General features: G+C 38.5%; 1 protein-coding gene across 2 annotated transcripts in view; it reads right to left on the reverse strand.

The window, feature by feature from the left end:
* abca3b (ATP-binding cassette, sub-family A (ABC1), member 3b) overlaps positions 1-10,437 on the reverse strand; it is a 34,216-nt gene extending 23,779 nt beyond the window's left edge. Inside the window, exons 1-3 of one of the 2 annotated variants that reach the window (XM_040049677.1) lie at positions 10,147-10,437; positions 9,089-9,187; positions 6,965-7,208 (exon numbers count right to left, since the gene is read on the reverse strand). In XM_040049677.1, the coding sequence (XP_039905611.1) occupies positions 6,965-7,208; positions 9,089-9,142 (298 nt within the window). In that variant the 5' untranslated portion in view covers positions 9,143-9,187; positions 10,147-10,437. The other variant, XM_040049687.1, reaches the window with a different exon arrangement.
* Between the last annotated feature and the right edge of the window lie 3,419 nt (positions 10,438-13,856).

Genomic DNA, 13,856 nt, shown 5'->3' on the forward strand with positions numbered 1-13,856 from the left:
TTAATGATATATTTATTTATTTCATTTTGGCAGTCATGGCGCCTGGCTCTCATCATGAAATAATTTTATCTGTCAGCCTCACCCATCAAACTCAGGGGGCGGGGTTAACGCTGCCCATGCAGCTTCTCTAACATTTGATTGGTTGCCGTGCAAAGTAAGTCAAAACAGGTCGATCCTAGATAATCGATTGCTTGTGTAGACTTGGGGCAGCCAGGTATCCCAGAATGCAGATCAAATCACAGGCAGCAATGGTGGTGGTGTAGTTTTAAAATACCCCGTTTTTCTGTCACCAGCTACACTTTTAACAGTGTTTTAGCCGCGAATGTCGCGAAGTATGTCTGGTCAGGTTGTCAACATAGAACATGTTTGCAAAAGTGCTCAGATGTTTTCAGAGATTTCACTAGCTGTGCTAACAATTAGCATGCAGAGTGCACCCAGGGGGTTACGTTAACCGGTTTGTTTACATATTCCACTCTCCGTGTTCCACATGTTGCATTCGCAGATTCTCATTTTCACCGAACGATCGTCTCTTTCCGCCTGGTCTTGTGTCTCTGTGCTTCTGTAACATAAAGAACGAGCTGACATTTTTCTCACGAAACCAGCGATCAGCTCAACAGACCCTCAGTTTACCTGCATGCATCCTCCTCCTCATCTGTCAGCTGTTTAACACCTGCTGCTAATTCAAGAAACACGCCTACGTTACCTGGTGATAGTCACAGTTTAACCGGGCAGCCGGTACTCGATATAAAGCAATGTCAGCGCATTTTTCTGCACAAGATAAGTAAATATAGTGTTTTCCCCGAGCGCAGAGCTGCTGGAGCTTGTTTCCTTACAGAGCACTTTATAGGCGAAGCAGCTTCATCAGCGGCTGATGTCCAATCACCGGCACACAGCTTTGAAACCTCAGCTGAGTTTTAGCTCTCAGTGGTTAAACGCTGGACTTCATTCACTCAGGTTCTGTCTGTCGGGTCACGTTTACTTCGCTGTTTTATTTACAACTGAGCAAATCGGTTTGGCTGAGGTTAAAGTTACGTTTCATAACTGCATAGTTTCACAGACGTTTAATGGTTCACTGGCACATGTGTTAGACTGAACTATCATCTAAATATCATCTGTTTTTTAATAGTTATTCAACTGTATTCTAAGCACCAGCTGTCTGTTAGAATGTGATTTTTTTTCTCTCTGTTGGCAGAGGTATAAAAATGCGCAGGAAAATCTGACGTGCATGGCAAACTTCACCGACGATATTTAGGGAGGAATAAACACACATCAAACATAAATGAACCATTTGCCTGTCTCCATAATTGAGAGCATTTTCTCTTCTTATGTCAACACTCTCTCTCTCTTTTTTTTTTTTTTTTTTTGCTTTTTCGGTCATGTTATGTTTACCTGTCAAAGGCTCGTTACAAACTATGAAACACATGGTGCAGACTTCTGGATGTTAGAAGAAAACTAATACTGCTCATGAAGGAGACTAAAGGCAGGAAGGTGTCCTTTAAAACTAAACATGTTAATAGGACCTCCCTATTTATATCATAGTTTATGATATAGCACGTGTATTTCAGTAATAGCCTGCTGATTTCAGGTGAACAGTTGCTCACGTAGGCGTTATCTGTGAAACTCCTTAACTATAATTTATCCAAGTTAACTTCAGTTAACCATTCAGACAGTTCTTTTGCAATGAAAAACATAAACACCCATGCTGCCGGTAGATTTCCTCAGTGCCAGCTGTTAACATTATAGCTGCTTATGCAGTAACCATGGTAACCACGGACTGAGCGGCTGGATCGACGGAGGTCAGACAACAATTTTACATGTATGATCTTAAAACAGGACACAGCCACTATACGTGCTGGCCTCATATCAAATGTGAAGGCAGACTGAGTCTATGTTTGACGTTTTTTATATCTAATCTTCCTTTTCAAACATTTAAACAGCAGCGAGTCTGCAGCTGAGGGAATACAAACTCAAATTGTCGGAACAGGTTTGCTCGTTTCTTGGATTCATTTGGTGATTTATTAAATGTATAACTGTTATTCTAATCTGCTGCTGAGTCTCTTACACTTTTCTTTATGCTGTATATTTTCACGTCTCTGGAATAGTTGGCAGTTAGATAGTCAGCTGGGAAACTTTGTGTTAACTCATGGAGCTGAGGATATCGTGGATATGCTGACCTCGCTCCGTGGTGTACAGGGCCGTTTACCCTCATGATTAATATTCACTATAAAAATATTAGCCGAACATCATGAAGTCTGTATGTGTTTCATAGTGTCGAACAACCTTTGTACAGTTAAAGCCAGCAGTTACTACATGACAGAAACACCAACGTTATCTCTTTTATGCGTTTATACACAGGTCACGCTGATTACTGAACAAAAACCCAAAGATCAGATGTTAAACAGATTTATTTGCTCTCTCTCCTCCTTAAACATGTTTTTAATGTTAGTTATAATTCAGAATTGGCGACTGAAACACGTAGGACACATAAGAACATCAGGAAATAAAACACCGATAAATATAACCTCAGTAAAAGAAGTCAGCGGGGGTTACTACAGCTGTGTACCGGGGCCTGCGCTTTGTCGGTGGGATTGCTTGCGAGGCGAGCGGGTCTATCCCACGCTTTGCCGTGAGACAGGGCAGACATCTCCGAAATCATCGAAGCACTTTTGCAAAGAGGCTGTATCTTGACAAACCGACCAGACACATGAAGATTAAACCACTACCTTCTCGGCTAAAAAAATATTAAAACAGTATTTGGTGACACACAAACAGGGTTTTTCAAAGTTCAGTTCTGTTAGCTTCCACATGCCGGTTGTTGTGTGCTAGAAACAATGGCCACCAGGCCAAAGCAATGGTTTTGACTCGATCAGCGTTAACCCCGCCCCCTGAGTTTGATGGGTGAGGCTGACAGATAAAATTATTTCATGATGACAGCCAGGCGCCATGACTGCCAAAACGAAATAAATAAATATATCATTAAATAATTAATTAAATGTGTCAATAATTATTTAAATGTGTCAATAATTAATTAAAATGTGAAATACATAAATAATTAATTAAATGTGTCAATAATTAATTAATTAAATGTGTCAATAATTAATTAAATGTGTCAATAATTAATTAAAATGTGAAATACATAAATAATTAATTAAATGTGTCAATAATGAATTAATTACATGTGTCATAACTATTTATTTAATTAATTAATTCCAATTTTAATTAATTATTGCCACATTTAATTAATTATTTAATGGTGTATTTAATTAATGCATTATGGCAGTCCTGGCACTCCATAATAAATAAGACTAAACCACCTTTTCTTATGTAGTTTCACTGTTGATTAAATCTGTTTTATTGCTGAACTCTTTATTGCACTTATCAAGCAAGCATGAAGGTATTCTGCGCCTGGCAAAGGGCGTCAGGATTACACACAGGTCTCGGGGTTAAATCTGTTTCATGATCATAAAATAAACACTTGCACAGAGATAAAGAGGAAGGGCAATCAGCCAAAAGACACAGTTCACATATTCACCTGACATCCTTCACGCTCCTCAAATGGTTACCACTAGTATAACTCAGTAATTCCCATCTAGCAGCATTAGAAATGGATACATGGAAAGATTTTGGGTTAGCTCAGTTGTTATAGTGAAAAATCGGATTATTCGAAGCAAGTAGAGACAGTTTAAAGAGTAAGAGTTAGTTCAGGTTTAGATGTAGTATTTTTTAAAATGAATCAATAATTAGCCATGTAATAGCCATACTTGTTGGCTAACTTACACTAAACAGTAAAAACAAGTAGCTAAAGGTAATGGTTAGAGTTTGGAACAGTTAGCTGGTTAGTGCAAAGTAAGAGATAACAGCTGCTAGCGGTTATCTGTTAGAACAGCAGGTTTGTCAATTACCACTTGAAGTGAGAGTGCGAGCCATGACAGTGCAGCTGTGCTGATAGTTTACCACTTAATGGTGTTTGACAAAATTGTAAGGTTTAGGAATTTGGGTTAACTAGCCCTTCAAATCCTCAGGTTTATTCTGGAGTTCAAGTTGAACTCTAATGGATATTAATGGATAAATTCTATATCTATCTATCTATCTATCTATCTATCTATCTATCTAATTATCTCTTATTCTCTGCACCGCTTTTCACCCTCTGAAATGCTACTATCTAGTCCCCAAAAAGCCTTGCTGTGATTGGTCAGTTTGTACAATGAAAACCAGGAAATATAGTCAACAAATATCCAGCATAGGTCTTCTCTAAATAGGACTGCACCATATTATATGATCTGCGATAATACCAGCAATATTTCTTACGTGATTTAAATGTGTCATATTGAGGTTGCAATAGCAATAGCTATGTTTATGTTCCCTAGTTCACAATAACAAGACAAGATAACAAGAGCCATGTGTCACCCTATTTTGAAGACTTAGTACCTAGTGCTGTGCGATCCTGCAGTTTTTGGTATCAATTCAATAACAAGTAAATACAAGGCCAGTACTGCAAGTATTCGGATCGATCCATATACCTCTTCCTATAAGGAAGCTACTTCAACAACCTCCAACAGAAAACAGTATTTATCCAGTAAAATATGCAAGGAAACTGTTCCAGTTAAAGGTGGAAACAACAAATGTGTTTCACCACTTGGCAAAAAACACACCATCGAGTACAATGCTAGCAGCTGGTGGTGTACAACCCAAAAGTAACCAATGACTCAACCAACCATCACAAGTTTCAGTCCATATGTCAGGAAGAGCAAATGGTGGATTTAAATTAGTGATGCGGTTACATGGTTGAAAACCAGGGCTTTAAGCAGCTGTTTACAAAGATAAAACATCCCGGGAAGAGAATATTTTGCAGTTTTATTATGTGACAATATTGTGCATCTCCTCCAGAATTACAGGAGAACTCTTCGTAGGCTACTCTGTGCTTGCATTTGTCACTGGATATAATGCTGTGTGACTACTAATGCACTATAATCCTGTGGCTGCTGCTGCTGGCACCTTGTTTCAATAGATTCACACTACAAATTTGGCAGTCTGTCATCAATGCTCACTGGAAAAGAAAGATGGAAAATTCCCTTTAATTACTTACAAAAGCTGCTGCCTGCATCAATAAAATTTGTCTAGATCATCGAATTTGCAATAATATTGCACATTTTCTTGGAATATCCAGATATAATTTTGAGGCTATATCGCCCACTGCTACTCCTAAGAGCAGTTCACTTTACCAACATTAGAAAGACTTTCTGTAGCTTCTAGCAAACAGATTGTAACAATAGGATATTAACACGAACGAACACACGGGTATTTCCCTAATGACAGTAAGCCACCGCGTTTTCAGTTCCTCAGGTGCATAATATGATGTTTATGTGTCCATGGTGATGCTGAAATGTGAAAAGGCCAGATGTTCAGACTTAACTTGGCAGAAAGAACCATTTTCTTTCTTCTTTTTATAGGAGGGTCTGCTTGGAGCATGAGAACATGAGACTGAAGGTAAAAAAGTGTGTACGAGAGACAACCTCAATAACCCTGAAAACAGATCACTGAGGACATAAAGATGTTGGAATTGCATATTTTCAAAAAACAGTGATTTAACTGATAAAGTAAGATTAGGTTTTATTAATTGTTGTCTTGAGTAAAACTGTTCACTTATGTGTTTAAAGCTTTAAAAGAAGTAGATTATCTGCAAATTGTAAAAAGGGAAGCATTATTCTTAAATGATGACAGGAAGGAAAAATAGTTTTGTAACACACCATTTCACAATATTTTGGAAAATAAACAATTTCATGACCGGAGTCACAAATAATTCCATTATTTATCTCTAATTATTAATTAATGTGTTATCTGTTTAAAAGAATCCCTCATTTTAGGCACAACATTGTAGAATTACAGCAGGAAAAACAAAATATCAGTGATTCAGCCTTGATCACCCCCTCTTCACCTTCCCCTCTGAGTGCTAAGACTAGTTAAATTATTTATTAACAGCTGAGCTTAGATCTCAAATAGCTGTGTTCAGGGAAGCAGTTCCACAGATCTCTGGCTACCTGTGTATCTCTCCGCTCACCTCACACAGCAGCCATTTGCCCGTCGTGACAATTGTCAGTCAAAATGAAAACAAATATGCAAAAAGCCTGTTTGTACACCTGTCTGTCAGGCTGTCTGCATGTTTATCTGAATAACTGGTCACGCAGGGCAGATGTGTGTTAGCGCCTGAGCAGCCATGTGAGCTACAGTGTGTGTCCTTTTCATTTCCTTGTCTAAACTCTAAGCTGACACCGTTTGGTCGCGAGCAGGGTGTGGCCCTTCTGAGGATTGTTTCTGGAAGAACAAGTATTCCCAGGTTTGTCCTCAACTACAAATGGTGTCAGGGCTAAAGGGTTTGTTTTACTGGCAATAAATGTTCCCGCAAACATTTGTTTTTTTACTTCATCTGACAAGAAACTGTACTAAAATAAATACTAAAGGCAGAAACCTGTTAGTTCGGCTCACTATAAAGACTGGAATTATGGGAAAGACGCATTTTAATGTTTATAAGTCGGCTTTAGTTGTGAGGTGAGGGTAGATTTGATGCTCTTTTCCTGTTTTTAGTTCTACGCAAAGCCAAACTAACATGCTGCATTCTGTAACCTTGTGTTTACCAGACAGACAGTGGAGTTGGTATTGATCTAATCTTCAGGAAGGTTTCCCAAAATGTCAAACTATACCTTAATGAGACAAACAGGCTGATGGATGATCACATTCAGAAAGAGCTAAACACAAAGACGGACACGTGAATACCTTCTGATTCAAATCTAGATGTATTTTTACAAAAAATGCCTTTGATCATCTTTGGTGCCAATCAAATCTTCGCTGTTGACTGAGCAACTGCAGATGGAATATATTTTCTGACCTACTTTTCACAGATCTACATTTGGATTAAAATTCCTTCTTAAAAAAAATCTTTACATGTTCTATGACATTCGTTCCCCACCTGAGGATAGGAGCAAGCTTCTTTGCACATCCTCTGCCACCTGACGCACCACGCTGGAGTTGCCGGGCACATATGTCAGCTGTAAGTTTTTCCAATCTCTTGGTAGTGTTTCTACTGAGTAGCTCTCATAAATTGTAGCATTTGGGTAATCCTTGAAAGACACCTTCTGGCGCAATACAATGAGGATGCAGGAGAAGAGCAGGGGAAGAAGGATCTCCACCAGAGTTACAAGGATTTGTCGTTTCTGGGGAGCAGAGTGAGGGAGAGTATTAACACTGGTATCAAGTGCATACAGAAACACAAAGTATTGATCATTTTTAATAAAGGCAACACCTCTTGGGAAATAAAGAAACTCTCCCTTAGGTCATCCAAAATGGAAAAATACTGTGACATTAACATGTACAACCGCTCTGCAAAAACCTCTCTATGATAATGCAAGCTACTAATCATTTGAGTCAGGATGGGGTTTGGGGCATTACCCTGTTATGGAGTGAAATGAGACAATTTCACAGACACTTAAAATAAAACGTAATTTACGTGATAGACTCCGCTTGCTGAGTGATTGAAGTACAAAGTGCATTGGACAGTTTCAGGACATTAATCTCAATCTCAATATTACACCCTCCCCTTTCAGCAATAAATCCAAATTGCTACTTAGGAGAATGAATGCAAGCACAGAGTAAAATATAGTCATGCAAAAAAGTCAATGTGAACCGTAGTGTCCCCTTACTGCTCCCATGGGTAGGAAGCAGCCAGATGCTGCTAATAAAATGTACTGGATTAACTGATCATCAGCAAGTATGATCACCTTTGTAACGACAGCCGTTTTGGCAGGTTGCTGGTGTGGAGCAGCAACCTGCTGCTCCACACCAGTCATATGTTGGTGTGGAAAAAAGTCATATGTTGCAATGGCCCAATCAAAGTCCGGACCTCAGCCTAACTGAAATGTTGTAGCAGGCTCTTTGAGAGAGCTGTGCATAAACAAACACCCATAAACCTCAATGAACTGAAGCAACATTGTAATGAATAGACCAGAATTTCTCCACAATGATGTGAGAGACTGATAAAGTCATACAGAAAATGATTACTTTGGGTTACTGCTGCTAAAAGAGGTTCTAAAAACTACTGAATCATGGTGTGTACTTAGTTTCATGACTGCATATAGTTGTGTGAAATCTGTCTTGCTTACACAACTCGCTTGCTTAAATCAACATGGGGATGATGACCACAAAATAAAAAACAGGATGAACCAGAAATGTATGGGCTTTGCTGTGGGCTTTAACAGGCCTAAGCTACTGTGTCTGTGAATTTCATTGTAAAAGTCAAATATGATCATATATGAGATTTTGTAAGACAGATTAAATTATATGGTGCGCCTGTGTTCTGCAAACGGAATCAAGGCAACAGCTGGAGCAGCAGGTGAAAGACAAATAGGTGATGGAGAAACAGCCCTCAGAGCACACAAGCTATGCAGCAGAGAGCAAATGCCATTTCCCAATATGTGCAGGATTGTGAAATCATCAACTGGTATTAATGTTCAAAAGTGTACAAGAGCTACAGAGCACAATGCACAAACAGAACTGTACCAATAGCCTGTGCCAGTATAAATCAAGCACTCTGTATTGCAAAAATGATTTCCAGTCTTCTGTAAACTGACAGGCCTTGAATGTAATCACATGCTGTTCCCATAAACACAATAGAAAAATCCAGCTGTAATGATTTTTGTCTCATGATCTATGTTGCGACATTAAAGAAAAAAAAACTGAAATAACTAAAGATATACACCATGACTTCTCCCGAAGACAGCCATATAAGGCTAGGAAAACGCATGTGATAGCCACCAATAAGCTGACCAGTCTAGAAACTGTACAAACATATTGTCTATTTCTGAGCTTAAACAGGTTTCAACCCACTGGGTAACATCTTAAGTTCATGAAACTAACTGTTAGTCAGTTTACTGTATTTATGAGCTTTCATATAGCTATCAATTCAGTGCTGTAAATCCAGGCGGCCCCTCTGTAAACACTGCTACTTCTGATAATACGCAATGGTGCTGCGAAGAATATCAGCACCTAAAAAGGACATAGAGGCAGGTTAGAAGTGGTACACCTTCTTTTAACTCACCTGCTGAAGATAATTCTTCCACAGCAGTAGTCCAAATTGTTGCAAAATGGCCATTTTGAAGGGTACATAGGACACAGTTCAAGCTGCCTTCTGTTGGAGCTGGAGACAGAAAGAGAGCGAGTCAGGTTTTTATTCCAGATTTACCTATAGCTTGTACTGAACTGTAATGACTTCTTTCTGAGTTTCTATTTAACAGCAGATTCGAAAAGAGAAGTGAAATTGAGCAATCATCAAAAGCATGATCTTTAATAATTTCTGAGAACCATGAGGAAAACCAAAACAAGAGAAGTTAAAAGGAAATTCCACAAACTGTGATGGGTAATAAATATGAACAGCTATAATAAATACAAAATAGATGATAAGAGTCTAGAAATTTGTTCAGACACCAGAGGCACATGGGCAAAGAGGTGATAAGAAAAAAAAAAAACAGGTCATTTACATTTACATAAATAGTCAATGGAAATTCCCCAATAGGTTATTATAGGAGTAATAAGATCACATACAGAGAGCTATTTGTGACAGCTCCAAAACACACACGAGAATGCGCACATCTGCAATACCACATTTACAAACACACACAGTCCAGAAAGCGCGATCGATAGACATGAACTCCTAAACCAGGATGTCCTCGGAGTCTCACAGTACACTTTTGTCCCATTGGAATCTTATTTCACAGCACAGCACGAATAAAACAGAATAAAACTGACCCTTCTGTGAAGGAACTGGGAACTTGTCTCATTGACTATAATAAATCAGGGCTCAATTATCGCATTGACCTATTTCCTTATTAGTATTTTCTGGCAAACAATAACCACGCACAGGGAGTCAAAGACGTGGACCTCCTCGACATCGTCTCTGATTGGCCCATCCCGGGCCTTCTGGCTCTCCCGATTGGTCAATCTTCTTGTCAATCCTTAAAGGGCTCTGATGAATGCAAATAATGCAGCCGAAGGGGAAAAAAGACAGCAATTTCCTACATTTGAGGCACTGACTCATCGACACAGTTACATTTCACACTATTTAATAGTGTAAATAGTACTGTAAATACGCTCAATTACCTCAAAAAGAAAGGTTTCTGCACAACAACTCCACGAACTGCGGTGTCCCTCTTCCTGTCGAGGTGAAAACAGTCCCTCCGTATCGTCTTAAACCGACAACAAAAGCATCTCTTCGGCTCTCTTTGCTTCGCCAGTGCTGTCGATACTCGGTAGCATTAGTGAAGCTATTCGCCGGCAGCCCAGTGCAGGTTTATACCCTCCGGAGTTTGCTGCTTGCTAGCGAGGCGATGACATTGCACCAGCTGCTGGATAAGCCCATGGATATATTGTATGTAAAATACAGCGAGAAACGTCAACAAAACATATCACGTGACCACACAGGGGTGTCACATGATCCCAATAACTGGGATCGAAAGTCACCGCTGCACATATAACACCAAATATAGATTAAATAATAGTTTTAAATATAGTTTTAGTTAGTATGAGGCTGTATACTGTCCTTATTGTTACTATTTCCTTGTTATTTATTCAGCTTTCTATCAAGACCACTAAACTTTTTTTTAAGTAATCCCTGATGAGATCATCTTCCGTCTTTAAGCACAAAGGCACCGCATTTATATTTATATGTCAGGCTTGAGGAGTACTGCTCCACTTTTTTTTTTTTCTTTTCACAGAGTTGGGAAACTTGCAAAAACTGCATAAATAAATATAAAAGTCAGTTTAGGTTAAGATGACAAAAAACAACAACAACAAAAACTTACTACCCAGATGGAGTAACTTCTCTTTTGTGTTGTTTATATAATGTCTGCTTCTTCTCCTTTTTTTAATTCATGCTGATGAAATTATTTTGAGGTTACAGCTCACTGACTGAATGTTAAGCTCTGCAGAAGACAAAGATATTTGGAAATGTCTTGGGACCCTTTTTGAACTTTTTGAAGATTTTGATCTAACAGAAATTTGTTTGTTTTGACCATGTAGTGTATCAAACAAGTGGAGCTATTTGCTTTCCTTTTATCTTTATTAAGTGTGTGTGTGTGTGTGTGTGTGTGTGTGTGTGTGTGTGTGTGTGTGTGTGTGTGTGCGTGCAGGGGGTATCTTTTGTTTGCTTTTGTGTTTGTATATTTAGCATTAAAAATAATCCAACATACTGTTGGGAAGGACATATATGCTTCTGGTCAGCAGTTTCATACACACATCATGGACGTGAATGTCACTGAAAATTGGGGCTTTTCAGTTCTGTGACCTGTTTCTTTTCCAGGGTGGAATGATTATATGGAACTGTAATGATATACGGGAACTTTGTGCAGAAGTTGGAATTTATTTTGGATTTTCTCTAGTCCACACAGAGCCAAAAGTATACATAAAGGCTCAAATATATACACACTCAAATCTTTTACTAAATGGTGCTGAAGGTTATGAAACGTCTTTAAATGGATAAGTCCTATTAACTCCTTATAGTGATCATGATTGAATACAACTGGTAGTTTCTCTTTGCCAGCATAACAAGGATTTGTTTGACTGCTCTCACTGGATTGACCAACACTCAGAACAAAAGGAAAGTACAAAGAACTCAGTGAAGATCTAAGGAGATTGTAGATTTACACAACTTTCAAATGTCTGTTGGAGCCATTTCTAAACACCTGCAGATTCCAAGACCATAAGTTCAAATAATTGTACAAAAGTTATTTGGATGTGTCAAAAAAATTGCCAAGATCTGAAAGAATAACTAAAATGTCACCTGCAGATGTCAGGAAATTGGTTTGGATTTGCAGAAACCTCCCAGGAACAACCAAAGCTCAAGCCTGCCATGGACTGAGAAGCACCTGCTCCAAAATCGACACCGTTGAGCTTGACTAAAATTTGTAGTTGCTCACATGGACAACCCAAATGTCTTCTGGAGAAAAATTTCATGGTGAGATGAGACACAGTTTGAGCTATTTGGGGGTTAGGGTTACATATTTTAGGTATGTGCCATTGTGGTGAGGCTTTCAAACCTAAGAACACAGTACCAGCTGTGAGGCATGGTGGTGGCAGCATCATGCTCTGGGCTGTTTTGAATGAATAATGAATAATGAAGCAGGTATATATTTGTAATCATGGTATTCATGCCCATGATTGTAAACATCTGACCACAGCTGTGAATATTCTAGACGTCCCCACAAATTCCACAAATAATCTTGACAACTCAACTTTTAGTAATAATTGAAGTTCTTCTTAGATCACCTGTAGTTTACACCTTAGGAGCTTTCAAAAAACAGCTATGATAAATATAATAATTACCTCATCACAAGAAAAGGGGCATAAAAAATAATCATGAGCACAAGCATCCTTGGCTCCATTACTAAGTGGGCTGCACCAATGTCTTTTCCTTAAATTCTTTCTGATGTACAGCCTGTTATGATTCAGTGTTATCAGTGTTTGTTTTATGTGTGACTATTCCCAAAAGAGGATGGCTGTGAGTTTTTTCCTTTTCTTTCATGGGGGTGGACACCTTGGCGTGCCTGCTGAGTTGTTGGGTGGAGTTTGTTCCTGCCCTGGGATTGGACAATTGGTTGATCACCCCCAGTATTTAACCACCAGATGACAACCACCTGACCCCTCTCTCCTAGCCTCCACCACCCCAACAAAGAGCCTGTGTTTTTGATTTGTTGTTACATAAAGTGTTTTTACCAATTGACTCGCAAGTTTAACCTCGTGTGTGTCTGGCGTTAGAGCTTTGATCTTGTAAATAGATTTGTAAAGAAGCATTTGTGTACCTTTTTTTTCCACTGTGTATATATTGTTCACTGCAGCAGCCTGGTAGGTGTGAGAAGCCATTTTTTGTTGATTCAGTTTTCTGTTTTTCTTTTAGAATGTTAGGTAAGTGAACTGTCTTTTGGTTTGATTTCTTTTGTATGGGGAAGCATAGGAACCTTTAGGGAGTTTTGTATATTCTTTTGGCATTGCTCACTGCTGAAGCAAATAAACGGCACTTTAAAGGGTGATCCTGTTTTTTTTTCCCCCTTTCTTGAGTAGTGCGTGAGTGGGGGCCAATTTCTTGCTGCTTTCAATGCGCACCTAGACTTAGAACGATACAAGCCTTATTACACTGTTATCTACCATCTTTTTTTGCTGGGAGCTGGAGTGGGAAAGAATGCAGAACCAACCCAGATCTAGATAATGTGAAATAAGATTTTACTGTGCAAATGTGCAGTGCTTCAAAGGTGAGACTTAGACGCGCCATGATGTCTTGATTTATTTTGGAAAAAAAAAAAAAAAAAAAAAAGTACATATTCACATCAAATGTCTACTGAGAACACACTAAAAACAATTTCACAAAGAAAACTGCCTTTTTTGGAATGAAGCAAATAAAATTTCAAGTAGTGGCATTTTCTTTGTTCTTTTTTCTCATTTATACATAAAAACACTATGTACACTTAAAAAAAAAACAACAAAAAAAACAACACAGGCTATAACCAGTCTGAAGTAACAGTTTAAAATGTATTTACAGTCAGTCACAATCCTTTCAACATCATGTACTGGTCCTCCTGAATGTGGGATGAAATTCAGTGAAAACCCCAGAAAGAAAAGACAAAAAACAAAAACTTGTTTAGTGTAAAAAAAAAAATAAAAAAAATCTTCCATTTGCATCAACGACAGAAACACTAATGCATTAAAAACCACTTTAGTACTGATTGTTCAAGCGTGGAAAGTTGTTACATTGATTGAACCACCCTCCCTTCTGTGATAATTAAAGTGCTAGACCTTATACAGATGGAGAAAGAAAGAAA

This window comes from Simochromis diagramma, unplaced genomic scaffold (genome assembly GCF_900408965.1).
Source record: "Simochromis diagramma unplaced genomic scaffold, fSimDia1.1 OVJJ01000321.1, whole genome shotgun sequence".
NCBI lineage: Eukaryota > Metazoa > Chordata > Actinopteri > Cichliformes > Cichlidae > Simochromis > Simochromis diagramma.